Source organism: Notolabrus celidotus, chromosome 4 (genome assembly GCF_009762535.1).
Source record: "Notolabrus celidotus isolate fNotCel1 chromosome 4, fNotCel1.pri, whole genome shotgun sequence".
Lineage (NCBI taxonomy): Eukaryota > Metazoa > Chordata > Actinopteri > Labriformes > Labridae > Notolabrus > Notolabrus celidotus.
Window position 1 is genome coordinate 504833 of NC_048275.1, and position 19263 is coordinate 524095.

Consider the following 19263-nt stretch of genomic DNA (forward strand, 5'->3'; position numbering starts at 1 on the left):
TCAGATAGTCTGGGAGTCAGACTTTAAGGACATTAGTCTCTCTGGAACATGTCCAGTTTGAATATAACACCAAAGGCTTTGAGGACAGGGTAACAGGATAACTCTGAATCTTGTAATTCAGCTCCAACATCAGTTTGTTCTCCTTAAAAGAACTTGTAAAGCCATGACAAATACAATGTGTTGTTTCTGGACTTCATGCTGGTTCCGCCCTCCAAGTCACGAGCCTATTAACTGCTAATGGTTCCTGTTCCTTCAGAATCTGGGCTGGTTCCCTCTGTGTTTGTTCAGCTCTGCATTTCATTATCCTGCATGATGTTCTTCACAAAGAGCCATTCATTCCCCACTTTGTTCTCCTGTTACCTCTTCCACTTGGTATTTGCAGGACGCTCTAAAAGGAAACAGATTTGAACTGATGGAACAGAGCGGTCAACATATTCAAATGGACTTTTATTTTCAAATGAATACCGGAAATCAGATTTCAAACATTTGTCTGTGTTCATGTTTTTCTGAGTGCAGAGAGAAGAACACTGCTGGTATGAAAAGTTCAAGCCCAGATCTTCATGACACAAAGAGAGGGAGTCATATAATCCAGACTCCTCTCCTCCACCTGTGGAATTATGAAATAACAGGAATCAGCCAAAACCCATCTGTCCAAATAAACAGAGGTCCACTGCAGGTGTCTGCAGGCTTACATAACAGGACAGCGTGCCATCAGAAGCACGGTTACTCCAGGTTTCCCCGACCAAAGGAGGGAACAGAGACCATAAATACCCCGGTGATTAGCGTGTGCTGTTGCTAACCACATGACATTACTGGAGACGACACACAGAGAGAAGAAGAGTCTCTCCTCTGACACCACACAGACAGAAAACACCAGGTCGGCCATCTTTAAAGAACTGAAAACAAACATTAAGACTCGTTTAAAAACTGCTGTAAGGTGTCTGTGAGAAGAACGCAGCAACTCTATCATCAAATCAAGAATCAGTGATGTGTCCAGATAGTTTTAGGGTCCAATGCATGTAAAAAAAAATGGAAGCACACATTGTAAACACACTAAAAGAGTAAACATGGGTGAACACACACTTACACAACTTATAAGTACACTTAAACCCCAAATAAATAATGACTTATTAACTCTACATTAACAGACGGACAATATATTGCTCCTTATTTCATAAGACACCAAACCTGTCCACCCACACACACACACACAGTAGATTCAAAAACCCCAAATTTACACCCACAAACTTTCTGACATTTCACTTTAAAATGTACAAAATCACGTGTTTGTGCTTCATCGCTCTGACGCACATTCACTCACACAATACTGAGGATGAGGAGTGGATTCAATCAGGGACATGAATCAGACCTATTAATCCTTACTGACCTGAACAGGTTCAGACTCAAACAGGAACCACTCGGAGGCACAGCTTTGATCCTCAAAGTGCAGAAGAGCGAATGTGCTAATCAGAGTAAAAGAGTTTCAATGTTTCCTCGTCTCAGGGTTTTAAAGACGGGATCGGGATGAAACTACAGGTTAACTTCACTACTGTATACTGGTGAGGAACAACAGCGGACAACATGTTCTAAGGAGTGTTGAAATCTTATCTCTCCTCTTTCTTCAGGTCCTAAAAATATCTTTGATAATTCATCCTTTGAGTAATCACCTCAGAGAGAGAGAACTCCTCATTTCTTATCGCTTCATAAATAAAATCTTATTACAAGCAAACACTCCAAACACACTCTGAGTGTTTGTTCATGCATGAAGGAGACCCTCTGTTCTTCATCCTCTGATTAAAGAAAGTCAAATGGACAGGACAGAAATAAATACAGCACTTGATAAAAAAAGGAACGTTCTCTTTGGAAAGAAAGGCTCAAAGTGATCGGATCAGGGGAACAGTTGGTCAGTGAAAAGACTTCTTCTCTCACAGAGTCTGTGGCTCTGAAGAACACATGAGGAAATAAGCAGTAGTCCTCCTAAACTGTGGTCTGCTCCACCCGGCCAAGTATCAACAGGACATGAAGGAGGGTCCACTGAAACCTCTAATGGCACACCGTCACCACCACTCATCTGGAAATCCTGGAGCAGGCTGCGGCCGAGTCAAGAGTCCGTTTCAGCCCAGGTCTGGAGACGGTCCGCCTCACTCCAGCTTCGACATCTCGTACTTGGTCGTCATGATTTCCTGTAAATGATATGGAGATATAAAGTTTACATGTTGTCCTCTCTCTACTTTAATATTGATCCTTCTCTCCTGCTGTTACGTATCTTTAAATGTGTTTGATTGAGTGAATTAAATGTGTCTTTGAGGATCTCTCAGTTTGAGAGACAAAGAGTACGTCTCATGTTCTCCTGGTTGTGTCGTGTGCTTGTGTAAATCTGACCCTGTGTGTGTCTGTGTCTCACTTTCCTCTGTGTGCTATAAGCTCATGTTGTCTGACAGACGGGCAGCAGAGGTTTCAGACATTAAAGACAGTCACTCAGGCCGGTTCATCTCAGCCTCCCCTCTACATCAGTTCCATTAATGTGACCACTTTTTAAACTGTGGGACAGATTTCTGTTGTTGGCTGGAAACTGGATTTTAATAAACTGGATTAAAGATAAACTGCCAAGTTGTTCAGGGTCCTCCCTCATGGAAGGATCCCTGTGGTTCTGAGGGGTCATGAGAGGTACTTCACCGACATGTGGTCTCCTGTGTTCAGGTATTACCTGAAGAACTGATTAACTTTTGATGAGGAGACAAAACTACTTAAAATGTCCAAACCTGCAGAGAGCTAATCAATAAGCATCCTCCTCCCTTTTATTGTGTCTCTATCATCAACAGAGATTAGCTAGCTTAGCCTTTTGTTATCAGAGATTATATTAGCTTGGACTTGGTATGCAAAAAAAGTATTATAATGGCAATATGCATGACGGTCTGGTGGCTGGGTTTTCCTTGTTTGGAATGTACGGTGGCAGTGTTTTATTTTATTGATTTTATCTATTTTATTTTTATTTTATCTTATTTTTTATTTCATTTTATTTTATTTTACTTTATTTTATTTTATCTTATTTTATTTTATTTTATTTATTTAGGATAGAATATTATAGGCACTTTATTGTCATTGCAAAAAGAGATACAACAAATCTTCCTTTGGCAGCATTTCCATACAGCAGTTTTCAATCCATCAATACATACAATTCAAACAGTACTACAAATATTTACCTATATAAAAATATAAAATCTAATGTTTGTATTTTATCTTATTTTTCTTTCTTCTCATTCTAATGTAAATGTCTTTTTATAATCCACTCTTAAAGTTCTATTTGAAATGTGTAAGGTGAATGATTTAATTTAATCTCTTCTGTTTGTGGAAAAAACAAAAAACAATAAAACTGTTTAAAAAAAAGAAGTCTCTGAAATGAAAGGAGGCTTGTGTTGCTCTGGGTCAGGGATGTGATCTCTTGTGTGTGAATCCTCTTTAATAGATGATGAAAGTAGTTCATACCTCGTCTGAGTCCAGCAGGACGGGTAGAGCTCTGCAGGAACAAACCAGAGTGATGTTAAAGTCAAACTGAAGTGAAGAAAACTAAATCACGTTCTGGAGTTTGTAATAAGAGCGTAACAGGATGCTTACACATCAGTCAGAGAGCTAGGAATGTTATCTTCCACCCACTTCAAGTCATCATCCTGCAGAAGAAGAAGAAGAGTTTTTAAAAAGTCAACACTGCCATCTGCTGAAAACAGAGACACTCAAACAGAGCAGTCTATAAATGATGATCTTCACAGGAGGACTGAAAACAAAGTGAGCAGCAGAGGGACTGACCGGGTTCGGCTCTGGAGGCCTCACTGAACCATTCGTCTCACTTTTGGTCGACCTCAACTTAATGCCATCAGCTGTGAGTCAAAACAAACAAACATGTGAGTCAAAACAAACAAACAAACAAACATGTGAGTCAAAACAAACAAACAAACATGTGAGTCAAAACAAACAAACAAACATGTGAGTCAAAACAAACAAACAAACATGTGAGTCAAAACAAACAAACAAACATGTGAGTCAAAACAAACAAACAAACAAACAAACATGTGAGACAAAACAAACAAACAAACAAACATGTGAGTCAAAACAAACAAACAAACATGTGAGTCAAAACAAACAAACAAACATGTGAGTCAAAACAAACAAACAAACATGTGAGTCAAAACAAACAAACAAACATGTGAGTCAAAACAAACAAATAAACATGTGAGACAAAACAAACAAACAAACATGTGAGACAAAACAAACAAACATGTGAGTCAAAACAAACAAACAAACATGTGAGTCAAAACAAACAAACAAACAAACATGTGAGTCAAAACAAACAAACAAACATGTGAGACAAAACAAACAAACAAACAAACATGTGAGACAAAACAAACAAACAAACAAACATGTGAGTCAAAACAAACAAACAAACATGTGAGACAAAACAAACAAACAAACAAACATGTGAGTCAAAACAAACAAACAAACAAACATGTGAGTCAAAACAAACAAACAAACATGTGAGACAAAACAAACAAACAAACAAACATGTGAGTCAAAACAAACAAACAAACAAACATGTGAGTCAAAACAAACAAACAAACAAACATGTGAGACAAAACAAACAAACAAACAAACATGTGAGTCAAAACAAACAAACAAACAAACATGTGAGACATAATGAAGGGAGAATAGATCAATGATTAGACGTCACAACACTGGCAGGATTCTAGAGACGTGACGCTGCAGGGTCGTTACCGTACCGATGTTTGCAGAGGCGGTGAACTCCTCGATCTCCTCATCGTCTGAGTCATCGATGAGAGGTGTGAACGCATACCTGAGCACAGAGACAACACATTACTACACATTACTACACATTACTACACATTACTACACATTACTACACATTACAACACATTACTACACATTACAACACATTACTACACATTACTACACATTACTACACACTACTACACATTACTACACATTACTACACATTACTACACACTACTACACATTACTACACATTACTAACAAAGTCCAGAGAGGGATTATAGAAGAAGTTAACAGTCCTGTGTTTGAGAGCAAAAGTTCTTTTAACTAGACCAGAGAGGAGTTCTTCTTCTTTACCTCCACATGTTTCAACTACAAACTTCCTGCAGTCTTCTTCAGAAGTGTCACGTGTTCTTTAGGGTCATTTGGAATAAAAGTTACGGGGTCTTTTAGCCCCCAGGACTATTTACCCTGAACTAAAAGGTTCCTGGTCCCCCATTGTTGTCTGCATTTGGACCGCGGGCTGAAGTCCCGGGTAGATTATGTAAATCAGGCCAGTGACGTATGGAGGGAAAAAACAGTAAATGCTTCTTTCTTTCATTCCTTTTTCCTTTCTTTCTTTCTTTTTCTTTCCTTCTTTCCTTCTTTCATTCTTTCTTTCCTTTCTTTCTTTTATTCCTTGTTCCTTTTATTCCTCCCTTCTCTCTTTCTTTCATTCATTTTTCCTTTCCTTCTTTCTTTCTTTCCTTCTTTCTTTCTTTCTCTCTTGTATGTCTTCCTTCTCTTTCTTTCATTAATTTTTCCTTTCTTTCTTTCCTTCCTTCTTCCTTTCTTTCTTTCCCATTCATCACAGATGACACCATAGAAGCAGACGGACAGGCAGGTATCATTCTGAGCAACACAACAGTTAGCCTGTTAGCATGAAGAGACTCAGCTGGTCTGTTTTAGATGGTGCTATATTTCATCACAGATGGATTCACTGAATCAACACGTGAGAGGAGATAAGCGCGAGTAGCAAAGACGTTTCAACACGGCTTTAAAATCCTTTTGAACTCAAAAAGCCGTGATCGCAGAGATCGCCCGGTGTTTTGGTTTAAACGGCGACCATGTTAACTGGAGACTCTCAGCCGGATGCATCCCTCATAAACGTTGACAAAAAATTGACCCAAAATAAAATTGACAAAATTTTTTTTTTGAAAAAACATTTTCTTCTGAAAAAACATTTTTGAAAAAAAAAGTTTTGACAGAAAAAGATTTGACAAAAAAATTTTGACAAAAAAATTTTGACAAAAAAATTTTGACAAAAAAATTTTGACAAAAAAATTTTGACAAAAAAATTTTGACAAAAAAATTTTGACAAAAAAATTTTGACAAAAAAATTTTGACAAAAAAATTTTGACAAAAAAATTTTGACAAAAAAATTTTGACAAAAAAAAATTGACTAAAAATTTGATCCAGAGCCTGTTGAAAGAATTAATTTTCCTCAAATTTGAAATTTTGCTCCAAAAGCAGAAAAACCTGCTCCTGCGGTTATAAGCATGTAAAAAGCAAAGAATGAATCAACACAACAGTTAGCCTGTTAGCATGAAGAGACTCAGCTGGTCTGTTTTAGATGGTGCTATATTTCATCACAGATGGATTCACTGAATCAACACGTGAGAGGAGATAAGCGCGAGTAGCAAAGACGTTTCAACACGCCTTTAAAATCCTTTTGAACTCAAAAAGCCGTGATCGCAGAGATCGGCCGGTGTTTTGGTTTAAACAGCGACCCTGTTAACTGGAGCCTCTCAGCCGGATGCATCCCTCATAAACGTTCACAAAAAATTGACAAAAAAAAAAAAATTGACAAATTTTTTTTTTGAAAAAACATTTTTGAAAAAAAAAGTTTTGAGAGAAAAAGATTTGACAAAAAAAATTTGACAAAAAAAATTTGACAAAAAAAATTTGACAAAAAAGTTGATCCAGAGCCTGTCGAAAAAATTAACTTTCCTCAAATTTGAAATTTTGCTCCAAAAGCAGAAAAACCTGCTCCTGCGGTTATAAACATGGAAAAAGCAAAGAATGAATCAACACAACAGTTAGCCTGTTAGCATGAAGAGACTCAGCTGGTCTGTTTTAGATGGTGCTATATTTCATCACAGATGGATTCACTGAATCAACACGTGAGAGGAGATAAGCGCGAGTAGCAAAGACGTTTCAACACGCCTTTAAAATCCTTTTGAACTCAAAAAGCCGTGATCGCAGAGATCGGACGGTGTTTTGGTTTAAACAGCGACCCTGTTAACTGGAGACTCTCAGCCGGATGCATCCCTCATAAACGTCTTTAGACCATCATTAAATATCTGATGAGGATATTTTGAAATCTTAATAAAAACTAAACTAGTTTGCATTCCCAGGAACTCCCTCTGTGTTTCAACAGCTGTGTAAACTCCACAAACACTGACACGTTCAGCTGAAGGTCTCCAGTTTACAGGGTCACTTTTAAAACCGGAACACCGGGAGGAGAGACGCATTCACGGTGGGCTGAGAGAAGACTACTGTTACAAGCTGCTAAATCAAGAGAATCACAGCTTCTTCTTTTGAAAAGTACACACACATACAAAAAAGAATGAACAAATAAAAACTAATGAAAGAAAGAGAAATCAAGAGAATCACAGATGTGTGTGATGTTATTGTGGATGGAGGGAGGAATAAAAACACTGAGGTTAATCTACCAATCAGACACGTTCAGCATTGCAGGTAGGACGACCTGTGTTCTGGTTACCTCTGGTTATTGGCAGACGGTCTCCACAGGAACATGATGACAAACAGAATGACAGAGAACAAGAACCTCCAGAAAGCGTCCTCCACCCACAGCTCGATCCAGTCCTGATCAGACAGAAGGGGTCCAATCACTCATCAACAGATCCATCATGAATCATAAACACACTGAAGAGGAGGATGGAAACCATACTCACAGACTGGCAGTCTGCTAGGCGGAACTTTTTTGCTATCCAACCCATGAAGATGATGGACGCTGAAGGAGAGAGGAAGAGGTTGAGGGAAACACTGAGCAGTAAGGTATCGTATGTCTGAATCAGTGAAGGAGTTCAACTCACCAATAACTGCAAATATGAGCGTGTTGGTAAAGTGTCTGTACAGAGACAGCTTCACAGGGTTTCTCCTCAGCTTCAGAGTCTTGATGGTTTGTGCCAGGCTGACAAAGATGTTCACAGCAGTCAAGGTAAACATGACACAGAGACGATGGATATCCCTCACTACAGGATGCTATCAGGAGCTTAATGTGAGGAAGCAGCACATTCTCTGAGGTCTGATCTGATCTGACAGAGAGGAGGATGGAAACAGAGACTGGCTGCAACCTGCTGCAGAGGGAAACTGAAGCTTAAGTCTTCACATGACTTGACATGGAGGAGGAAGTCTAATCTTCAGCAATAACTGGAGGGGCTAAATGCTGAATAAGTTAGATTCAACATTACTTTAAGTGTCTCCTTTTCTCCAGTAATCAGCCACATGTTGCCTCCTCATATCAAACCCTCTTAGGTGAGAATATAAAGCCTGCACACACAGAGGTGTAGCCAGAGAACGGCAGGTGAATTTAGAATAGATCTACAGGTGCATTGAAAGCTGGGTCTGGGTGTAATGTTCCTCTCAGCTGTGAAAGAGCATCAAAGTGGGAACTATTCCTTTAATGACTCTGAGCAGTTTCAGATGATTCTGAGAGAGTGCAAAATCCAAACTCTGATTGAATGAATCTTAAAGAGCATCACATGTAATTATGAGTGAGATGAAATGCAAATCAAATGCTTTTGCAAAAGCAGATCAACACCACCAAATAAAAGCAACAAAGCAAAACATGAGTGATTGAAGAGGGAAGGAGCAGGAGGGTGTTTAGATCAGTTTAACCATGGACCTGATGCTAACAGAGCTCTCATGACTTTAAGAGGAGGAGCAATGATTCATGTAGCGTTCACTGGAGATGCTTTTCTGTGCTTTCTAACTGGGAGAGGAATAACAGCTGCAGATAAACCTCCACCGGGTTAACTGGGCTCATGTGAAGCAGGTGAGGAGCAGAGGGGAACCACACAGGGAAAGGTTGTGGGTGCACAAAAGGATATCCACCAGCATAGAGAGGAGTCAAGCAGAGCCAGGGGAATGTTGGCCAGCAGGGCCAAGTCAGAGTCTTTCGCCTAAAAAGGGAGGACAGAGCAGGAACCAGAGGATCCAAGGAGGGAGGAGGAGGAACCAGAGGATCCAAGGAGGGAGGAGGAGGAACCAGAGGATCCAAGGAGGGAGGAGGAGGAACCAGAGGATCCAAGGAGGGAGGAGGAGGAGGAGGAGAAATCACAGAGAGGATGGGAGATCAAAAAGCAGCGAGGGCAGTAAAATATAGAACCATCCACCAAAGTGCAAAGAAGAAATGATCAGACTCATAAAAGGGGAGAACATTCAGAACACTGTAAATCATATAATGAGTGTTATGACTCTATGAAGCTGTAAAAGTTATTGATTATCGATGCCTCTCAGTCGATCTCTGGAAGGATATGAACCAGATGGCACAAGAGTCGAGCACGGCCAGAACAATGGCTGTAATGAGACCGGGGCCGTTGTCTCGACCCTTCAGTTTGTCCCAAAACAAAGAGAGTCACAGAGAGGGTCAGTTTGACTTCACAACACAGATAGAGGTTCAAACATCAGGTTAGAACAGCTGTGAACAGGTCTTCATGAGTCCAAACTCTCAGGTCAACACTCTGAGAGACTCTGGGGTTTTATTTTTGAGTCCCTTTGTCTTAATTTCACACATGACCGTGTTTCTCCTGAGATATCACAGGTCTGAAGAATGAGCTGGATACTAAAGATGGAGTTCTGCAGCTAAAAATATGAATCATGTTCAAAACTAAAACCATGTTTTACAAAGTGATTCTATTTTCTGCTGTTATCTGATTTGTTATTGTGATGTGAGCTGCTGAAATGTTTCTGTTTGGCATCTCCCCAAAGAAAAAAAATCACAGTTTATCCTTTCACTTTTAGAATCTGATCCAGAGTCAGTCTCAACATCAAGCACATTAAACACAGAGTGCTGAAGACTGAGACCCGACCTAACTGATCAGGGGATCAATTTAAATATCAACCTGAACCTGTGTGTGCTACAAGCCTGATCCCAGGTCCTGATCAAGGCCATGGAAGATCTCTTTTATATTCTGTATAAGGGACAGTTTGATCCACCAGGCAGTCAGGATGCTGAACTCTCTCCCTGTTTTGTCCCCTCTTCCCATAGTGCCCCCTTCACAGACTTAACCCAGTCACTGCCCCCCCCCCCCAAATCAACACTGAGGTCTGTCATCCTCAGGACTGAAACACACACTCACTTTGATTTTAAATTGCACTATAGTAAAGTTTTTTCACTGTTTTAAACTGTATTTTATTATTTTTATTAGATCACTCTTTTTAATTTGAGCGTATCTTTTTCTAGCCTTCCTTTGTGTATCAGTTGTTGTTGTTGCTAGGGTCTGAGAGAGAAGTGTAATATCAAACCCTCAGTATGTCTGCTGCATACTGCAGTTTATCTGACAATAAAGAAGACTGACTTTTGTTTTACTTTGTAAATTGGCAGCATTTTTAAATTAGCTGATTTTTTTTTAGTGTTTCTTTAAGTCAAAGTGTATCATTGATATCTTAGATCCTGTGGAGAGGTTAAAGGAGCTCTTCTAATCTCTGAAATCACTTTAAAACATGGACAGCAAGAGAGACTCACCCCGGTTATCCTCAGGACGCCTTCGATGCTCGCAAAGGAAAAGTAGAGGACGCCGAGCCCCACGACTCTGTGCATCACCGTCCCCAGACGAGGTCTGAAAGAAACACACAGTGAAATTAAAGATATTCATTCTGAAGAAACTGAAATGATTGTTTTTGGAGGAAGAAAGGTTAAAGGTTACTGCTCAGCTCCAATCTGCACAGATGAAATGTTCAAACCAAGCCAGAAACCTTGGTGTAGTCTTAGACTCAGACCTTCATTTCAGCAGCCACATTAAGACCATTACAAAGTCCGCCTACTATCACCTTCAGAATATATCAAGGGTTAAAGGACTCATGTCTCAGCAGGATGCAGAAAAACTCCTCCATGCATTTATCTTTAGCAGACTAGACTACTGTAACGGGGTCTTTACAGGACTCCCTAAAGTCCATCAGAGGACTGCAGCTCATACAGAATGCTGCTGCTCGAGTCCTAACAAGGACCAACAAAGTAGACCACATCAGTCCAGATCTTAGATCTCTACACTGGCTTCCTGTCTGTCAGAGAATAGACTTTAAAATCCTGCTGATGGTTTATAAAGACCTGAATGGTTTAGGCTGATCTGCTGCTACTGTATGAACCATCAGGACCTCTAGGGTCATCAGGTACTGGTCTGCTTTCAGTCCCTAGAGTCAGAAGGAAACATGGTGAAGCAGCGTTTAGTCATTCTGCTCCACATATCTGGAACACACTCCCTGAAAGCTGCAGGTCTGCTCCAACTCTCACCTCTTTAAATCAAAGACTAAGACCTTTTTATTTCCCACTGCCTTCCTATCTTAGATTATTTTAACTCACTTTAAATTAACATTTTAATGTTATATATATTACTAATTTTTCTTTTCTGTTTTATCTTATTTGTCATTTTAATAATGTTCTTTTATGACTGTCTGAATGTTTCCAATGCTTTTAATGTTTTAATGTAAAGCACATTGAGTTGCCCTCGTGTATGAAATGCACTATACAAATAAAGCTGCCTTGCCTTGCCTTGCCTTGCCTTGCCTTGCCTTGCCTTGCCTTGCCTTGCCTTGCCTTGCCTTGCCTTGCCTTGCCTTGCCTTGCCTTGCCTTGCCTTGCCTTGCCTTGCCTTGCCTTTTAAATGATAGAAAAGGAGACTCATAGGCTGACATACTTAACGATGCCATAACCAAGGCTGACGATGATGACCAGCAATCGAGCCAAAGTCCTCTTCAGGGCAGAGACCAGCTCCGCGAAGATCAACAAGCCCGTCGCTGAAGGGGAGAGTGGAAGGAGAACATCACGTCCAAATCCAATCCTTTACTGTATCACGTGAAAATCTGTCGTCACGGTGACGGTTAAACACTCACAAGCAGCGCCCACAGAGTTGGTGTTTTCATACTCGGCACAGAAGACGGCCTTCTCCACCATCCCCAGGAAAATGACCCCCGCGATCCAGAACTGGATCCGCAGCAGGTCCTTCCAGTAGCAGGCGGCCCACAGGAACCACAGCAGGGCGTAGAGGATGTACACGATGCACATCACCATGTAGAACTACAGACAGGGAGGAGGAGGAGGAGGAGGAGGAGGAGGAGGAGGAGGAGGAGGAGGAGGAGGAGGAGGAGGAGGAGGAGGTGTTATCAGGGGCATGAGGAGGTATTTATGAATCCATCAGTCTGTGCTCTTCAGTTTGTTTCATGGGAAAGAGGATCGTTTCTGCAGAGACAGATATTTTGTGTTTTCTCTAACTTTAAAACACTGGGATCCACAGACTGTATACTTCTACACTTCCACAGTGGAATAAAACATCCGATATCATCAACAATCAAAAGACCTGATTATCAAAGACGGAGTGTTATGGTCATTTTCAGGCTTTGTATTGTCCCTCTGATAGCTCTGCAGTAGCTTTACATGATGTACAGCTTTTTAAAAGGTCTGTGGTTTTACTGCAACAAGAGAACTGAACAGAAACATGTTTCAGACTCTCAGAGTCCAGTTCTCTGTCTACATGTTCTTATTGAGTAAAATAAACATGTGTACGCCGTCAGGTGTCAGCCGGGAGCGCAACCGGGTCAGAATCAGTCCATGGGCAGAAAGGCTCAGACGGCTCTGAGGATGCTGCTCTGCAAACATACTGACTAGCATTCCCAGCAGTCTGTTGGCTTTGAATCCAAAGGAGGGGAAATGTCCTGATAGCTGAGTGTAATATGAGACCACAGGATGTTTGTGTGTTTCGAGTAAGTTCTTCACAATCAATTAATCGATTACATCCCTACATCCAACATTTTAACTTAACATGTTTGTAAATCAATCCCTTAATAATAATAATAACACTTCTTTAAGTCATCAACTTACAATCATGAGAGGCCATTCTGTGATAGAGATGTATCCATGGCTGCCCTTCATCACCACGTTAACTGGAAGAAGGACAAAAGACACATGAAGGAAAAACAGACTTGTAAAGCAGCACACCGGGTCAGGGACAGCAGTTAGGATGCTTTAAGGATGTCTCCTGTCTTACACAGGACTTCCACCGGATCCATGTCTGGTCTGACTCTGATCCGCTGCGGTCCAGCTCCATGCTCTCTCGTCCTTCAACACCCACCGGTTGTGTTTTCAGACCGCAGCACAGAGCTGGACCTCCGGACAGCTGGAGTCATGTGACCGAGGTTTCCTCCTCCTCTCCTCCTCATCCATGTTGTCTTTCTGGTCCTCTGAAAACCTCTGACCTGTTGACTCCAGGCCTGGCTCCGCTCATCATGACTTTGGTTTGTTGTTGTAGTTAAGTGAAATACGATCTGGTGATAACACAGAGTGTTTGATTCTGAAAATTAACCGGATGTTTTCATTTTGTTTTGGTGAAACCTGACTTCCTGTCCCGCTCCATCTGCTCTGTTGAGATTGATGCGTCGTGCTCCGGCATCCGGCACAAATAGAAGTCTTGTGTATCTGATCCGGAGGACTCCGACCTGCCGGATCAGATACACAGCCGGAACACAACGGAGCGGATCCAGTGGAAGTTAACACATTGACTAGAATAGATATCAGATCTGGAGCTGAGACGGATCAGAGACGGACCGGACACGGATCTGGTGTAATTTGTGAGGCTGAACACATATGACCATGTCTGTTTTGAGTGCAGTCCAGAATCAGTCAGAAACCCTCTCACCTGTCAGGTTCCAGTTGGCGTCCGGTTTACTGGACACGATTTTAACCACCAGCAGGTAAGGCCCGTCCTTCCATGTCGTCGCGATGACGTTGTCTTTGATATTTAAACTGCTGTTCTTCACTGAGCTGTCGGCGTACTCCTCAGTGATCCACTTTCTGTCATTTTCATCCTGAGGAAGAACACAAATAATGCAGATCATTGAAACATGCATGAACAGAACTTAAAGACACAGATCTCCAGGGACAGTGAAATCAAAACGTGGGCCACCCTGTGTGCTGGTAGTGCAGAGGTATGGACAACAGGGTCAGCAGCATGTCCTGTCAGAATTCCAATATCATTCAAAATAATCACAGTCAGACATTCTCTCAGGATTATATCTTACTGTGATTATTTTGAATGGTATTGATGATATATATCCTCAGGCCTGGTTATAACATGTGGTGGATTTATGAGTCTTCATATTCCCTCACCGGAACATCTCCCTCCACAGGAGGACTGACTGCGCGTGGTTCTGCCTTTGCTTTCTGAAAACAAACAAAGTGATTAAATGTTTGCGTCAGTAAAGATGATTTCTCTCACTGTGAGGACACTTTGAGGATATCACAAACTCACTTTGAACATTGGGAACGAGCGCAGGCCGTTGTTGCATGTTATGGGACTGTGTTTGTGTTCGATGTACTCTCCTTGTCCGAGGGGATTCGGGTCCAGGCTCTCCCCCCGACTTAAAGGTGTCCTCTCGTACATTTCCTGCAATTCAGTAACAATTCAGCACTCTTAAAAGATCCACCCCCTGATGATCGACGTGACTCCAAAGCGTCTGAGCTCACCTCTATGTTGTTGAACTCGTTGTGGCAGGGGTAATATTTTAACATCCAGTGAACAGTGAAGGTCACATTCTCAGGACAGCCGAACGACACCACTGAGAGACAGAGACAGGGAACATGATGAGCAGACAGACGGACAGAGGAGGCGTCCTTCATGATTCATCTTCATGCCTTCTTACCTTTGAACTGAATGTCAGTGTCTGTATACATCGATTTCCTCAGCAGCAGCGGCCTGGAGGTCTGAGGGACAGAGAAACAGGGTGTGAGAGGGTGTGATGTAGGATACTTTCTCTGATCAATCAAGACATCATCAGTCTAGTGATGTGATTTATCAAGAAACCAGGATCCTGGCTCTGACGTTAGCATCCCTCTGGACTCAAACCTGATCAACACTTTCTGTCCCACTGGAGAGGAAACAGACCGGACAAGACTACACTGTTCACCTCAATCTAAAGTGCACTTTAGTGAGAAACCACCTGAGTGAGCTGGTTCCCTGCTCGTCATACTGTCCTAGTGTGAGACCTCCTGAACCCTCCGTCTTCACACCCTTTAGCTTCAGTCTGCAGATCAAACCTTTCAATCAGAAACTTTGATATCATCCTCTTCAGGTGTGAGTGTCTCTCTCTGACTCTGGCTCTCACTTAACACTGAAACCAGATCCAGAGGCAGACAGCAGAGGAGGGAATTTGAAGCTTCTCAGTGCTTGAATTATTGATCAAGGATTTGTAATCCTCCTTCAATGAAGTCTGAAGCCACGTCTCCACACGTCACCTTCTCCAGGAGTCAATCTGACTGTTCTTAAATTATACAGTGGAGTAACTTTGAAGAAATAAATCCCATAAAGTAGAGAAATCTGACCTTTCTTAATATTGACATTATTATTTCATTTAAATTACAAAGGCTTGAACAGCTGTATCAGTCATACTGGATGTATGCATGAGGGACTCTATATCTTTTTAGGATTGATTATTTTTTTTCCCTCTTTTTAAGAAAAATCACAGTTTGGTCTCAGTCTGTTCTGGGTGGGTTTTTATTTATTCTTATTTATACATTTAATTTATTCCATTTTATTTATGTATCTATTATTTCATTTTATTTTTTTAATTTATGTATTACTTTTATTTATTTTATTTATATATGTATTTATTTTATTATTTATGAATGTATTATTTATATTTTATTTTATCTATGAATTATTCTTTATTTATGAATGTATGTGTTTATTCTATTTAACTTTCTTTATGTATTTCTTATTGAATGTTATCTATCGATGTATTTTTTTATTATTTTTATGTATTATTTTAATTATTTTTTTGTATTTTATTTTATTTATTTATATATTATTTTATGTGTGAGTGCATTTATGTCTGAATCTCCTAACTTAAATGTGTCTGCAGCTGTTTGGCCATTAAACCTACTTATACTGCTAATGTGATTATAATGTACACTATTTATTATTTTTCTAAAATCTGAATAAAAAGATTTGAGAAAAGTCACAATTTAAACTCTGAGCTCACATGGAAAAAAGAGCGTCCCCCAAAACAAACTGACGCCTTAAAAAGACCCTCATTTGGAAAGAATATTTTCATTGTTTTATACCAGAAAATTATATTTTTATTATGATTCTTCAACATTTCTACACTGCAGCAAATATAACTCTTTAAATCTGTTGGTTTTCAAGCAGTCAGAATTCTATTTATGATCTATTCCTGAAGCTATTTTACACCAGGAAGGTTTTATGATGCACTGATTACATTTTTATTATTATTTATATGTTTTTTTCTGACCTAATTTAACATTTAAGGAGATTATTCCCTCTTTGAGATTAATGCATGACTAATTATAGAATACTGGTTCTTTTATTACTAGATTATATGTTGTTTATTGGAATTACATGCAAGTAGTGTGTGACAACTTTATCTATCTTTAGGTTATCTGCTGTTTCTCCAGTAATCCTGCAGTTCAAGAGTTAAAACTGAACAACAACACACTGTAGGTGTGTCTCTGTTTCTACAACAACATGATGTTTACACACTGTTAATACAGAATAACATGACACAGGGAGGAAACCTGAGGTCCAACTGAAACCAGGAGACTCAGGGTTCAATCAGGAGAAGGTCTAAGGAGAGGGTCTAAGGAGAAGGTCTAAAGAGAGGTCTAAGGAGAAGGTCTAAGGAGAAGGTCTAAGGAGAGGGTCTAAGGAGAAGGTCTAAGGAGAGGGTCTAAGGAGAAGGTCTAAGGAGAGGTCTAAGGAGAAGGTCTAAGGAGAGGTCTAAGGAGAAGGTCTAAGGAGAGGTCTAAGGAGAAGGTCTAAGGAGAAGGTCTAAGGAGAGGGTCTAAGGAGAGGGTCTTAAGAGGAAGGATCTGTCTCGGAGGCTAATTAGCAGAGAGTCTTAAGCCAGCTGTTTGACAAGCTAGTTAGTTAGCAAGCGGCTAACCTATTCCTCAGAGGCTAACTGCTACAAAGCTAACAGCACAGTCTCCCCCCTTCACACAGTGTATCTGCATGTATATATCACATAGAGTGATGAATGGTTAACTTGAAGCTTAAAGCAGGTAACAGGACTGTCACCACACTCCGGGGGAAACAAGGCTAATGTGGCTGATGCTAGCTAGCCGGTGCGGCAGTTCGCCGGTGCGTTAAGCGTTTCCTGCGCGTTACTCACATTAACAAGAGGGAGCTTCCAAAGCCCGGGCTCTGGAGCAGCAACGACTGCTTCCACGGTGCTGAGTAAGACCACAACCAGGATCCCCCATGGATAGAAAACTCCTGTGGTCGGACAGCTCCACGTCCCCATCCTGACTGCCGCAGCCATGTTCGTTGTAGGCGTCAACGCTCCGCTGTAGGGGGCGCCGCGTCAACGCTCCCCTGTAGGCGTCGCCGCGACGCTGCCAGTAGAGGAGACCGGGAGCGGTGCGGCGCGGTTTGCCGTCTCTATTTTAAATAGTCAAATTAAATGAACATTTATGAAGGAGATGTTGGTTTATTTATAAAGTTTACAAATAATAATTAATGTTCAGCAACTTCTTTATTATTATTATTATTATTATTATTATTATTATTAATATTAATATTAATATTATTATTGTATATATCATGTTCTTAACCTTGCATATTGATTGTAGGGTGGGTTTTAGGGTCAGGCTGGGGTTGGGGGGGTCTTATATATATATTTTTTTTTATTTGGTCTGTTATTATGTACAGGGTTAGGGTTAAGATTAGGGTTAGGGATAGGGTAATGATTAGGGTTAGGGTTAGGGTTAGGGTTATGATTAGGGTTAGGGTTATGATTAGGGTTAGGGTTAGGGTTTAGGGTTAGGGTAATGATTAGGGTTAGGGTTATGATTAGGGTTAGGATTAGGGTTAGGGTTATGATTAGGGTTAGGGTTAGGGTAATGATTAGGGTTAGGGTTAGGGTTAGGGTTAGGGTTAGGATTAGGGTTAGGGTTAGGATTAGGATTAGGGTTAGGGTTATGATTAGGGTTTAGGGTTAGGGTAATGATTAGGGTTAGGGTTAGGGTTAGGGTTAGGGTTAGGATTAGGGTTAGGGTTAGGATTAGGGTTAGGGTTATGATTAGGGTTAGGGTTAGGGTTAGGGTTAGGGTTAGGATTAGGGTTAGGGTTATGATTAGGGTTAGGGTTATGATTAGGGTTAGGGTTATGATTAGGATTAGGGTTAGGATTAGGGTTAGGGTTATGATTAGGGTTAGGGTTAGGGTTAGGATTAGGGTTAGGGTTATGATTAGGATTAGGGTTAGGGTTAGGGAGGGTTAGGGTTAGGGTTAGGGTTAGGGAGGGTTAGGGTTAGGGTTAGGGTTAGGATTAGGGTTAGGGTTAGGATTAGGGTTAGGGTTATGATTAGGGTTAGGGTTAGGGTTAGGGAGGGTTAGGGTTAGGGTTAGGGTTAGGGAGGGTTAGGGTTAGGATTAGGGTTAGGATTAGGGTTAGGATTAGGGTTAGGGTTATGATTAGGGTTAGGGTTAGGGTTATGATTAGGGTTAGGGTTAGGGTTAGGGTTAGGGTTAGGGTTAGGGTTAGGGTTAGGATTAGGGTTAGGGTTAGGGTTATGATTAGGATTAGGGTTAGGGTTAGGGTTAGGGAGGGTTAGAGTTAGGGTTAGGGTTAGGGTTAGGGTTATGATTAGGGTTAGGGTTAGGGTTAGGAAGGGTTAGGGTTAGGGTTAGGAAGGGTTAGGGTTAGGGTTAGGGTTAGGATTAGGGTTAGGATTAGGGTTAGGGTTAGGATTAGGGTTAGGGTTAGGGTTAGGGAGGGTTAGAGTTAGGGTTAGGGTTAGGGTTAGGGTTATGATTAGGGTTAGGGTTAGGGTTAGGAAGGGTTAGGGTTAGGGTTAGGAAGGGTTAGGGTTAGGGTTAGGATTAGGGTTAGGATTAGGGTTAGGGTTAGGGTTAGGATTAGGGTTAGGGTTAGGGTTAGGGTTAGGGTTAGGATTAGGGTTAGGGTTAGGGTTAGGATTAGGGTTAGGGTTAGGGTTAGGATTAGGGTTAGGGTTAGGGTTAGGATTAGGGTTAGGATTAGGGTTAGGATTAGGGTTAGGGTTAGGGTTAGGGTTGGGGGATTAGGATTTAGGGTATAAACTTTTCCACAAAACTGAACCAGAACCAAACTCAAGCAAACAGAACCAGAACCGAACCAGGACCAAACCAAAACCGAACCAGAACCGAACCCAAGCAAAAAGAACCATAACCAAACCAGAACTGAACCAGAACCGAACCAGAACCGA

At 41.0% G+C, this 19263-nt stretch overlaps 1 protein-coding gene across 2 annotated transcripts; it reads right to left on the reverse strand.

The window, feature by feature from the left end:
• Nucleotides 1-426: 426 nt before the first annotated feature.
• LOC117811587 (transmembrane protein 87A-like) lies at nucleotides 427-17438 on the reverse strand. Of its 2 annotated transcripts, none has more exons than XM_034681949.1 (19): nucleotides 17188-17438; nucleotides 14701-14761; nucleotides 14525-14616; nucleotides 14310-14444; nucleotides 14168-14221; nucleotides 13698-13866; nucleotides 12884-12945; nucleotides 11899-12082; nucleotides 11703-11802; nucleotides 10535-10628; nucleotides 8898-8969; nucleotides 7881-7989; nucleotides 7740-7798; nucleotides 7547-7650; nucleotides 4773-4846; nucleotides 3805-3875; nucleotides 3616-3668; nucleotides 3487-3517; nucleotides 427-2183 (listed from the first exon to the last, which is right to left on the reverse strand). In XM_034681949.1, exons 1-19 carry the CDS (start codon nucleotides 17335-17337, stop codon nucleotides 2142-2144), a joined length of 1716 nt encoding a protein of 571 aa, XP_034537840.1. In that variant the 5' UTR covers nucleotides 17338-17438; the 3' UTR covers nucleotides 427-2141. The 2 variants fall into 2 exon arrangements, with proteins under 2 accessions (XP_034537840.1, XP_034537839.1); XM_034681948.1 differs by lacking the exon at nucleotides 8898-8969 and adding an exon at nucleotides 9326-9397.
• Between the last annotated feature and the right edge of the window lie 1825 nt (nucleotides 17439-19263).

Coding starts and splice junctions, on each gene's coding strand:
- LOC117811587 (XM_034681949.1), bottom strand. CDS start 17,337: ATGGCTGCGGCAGTCAGGATGGGGACGTGGAGCTGTCCGACCACAGGA. Junction 14,222..14,309: donor GCTCGTTCCCAATGTTCAAA/GTGAGTTTGTGA, acceptor GTTTGTTTTCAG/AAAGCAAAGGCAGAACCACG. Junction 12,083..12,883: donor CAGAATGGCCTCTCATGATT/GTAAGTTGATGA, acceptor CCCTGTCTGTAG/TTCTACATGGTGATGTGCAT.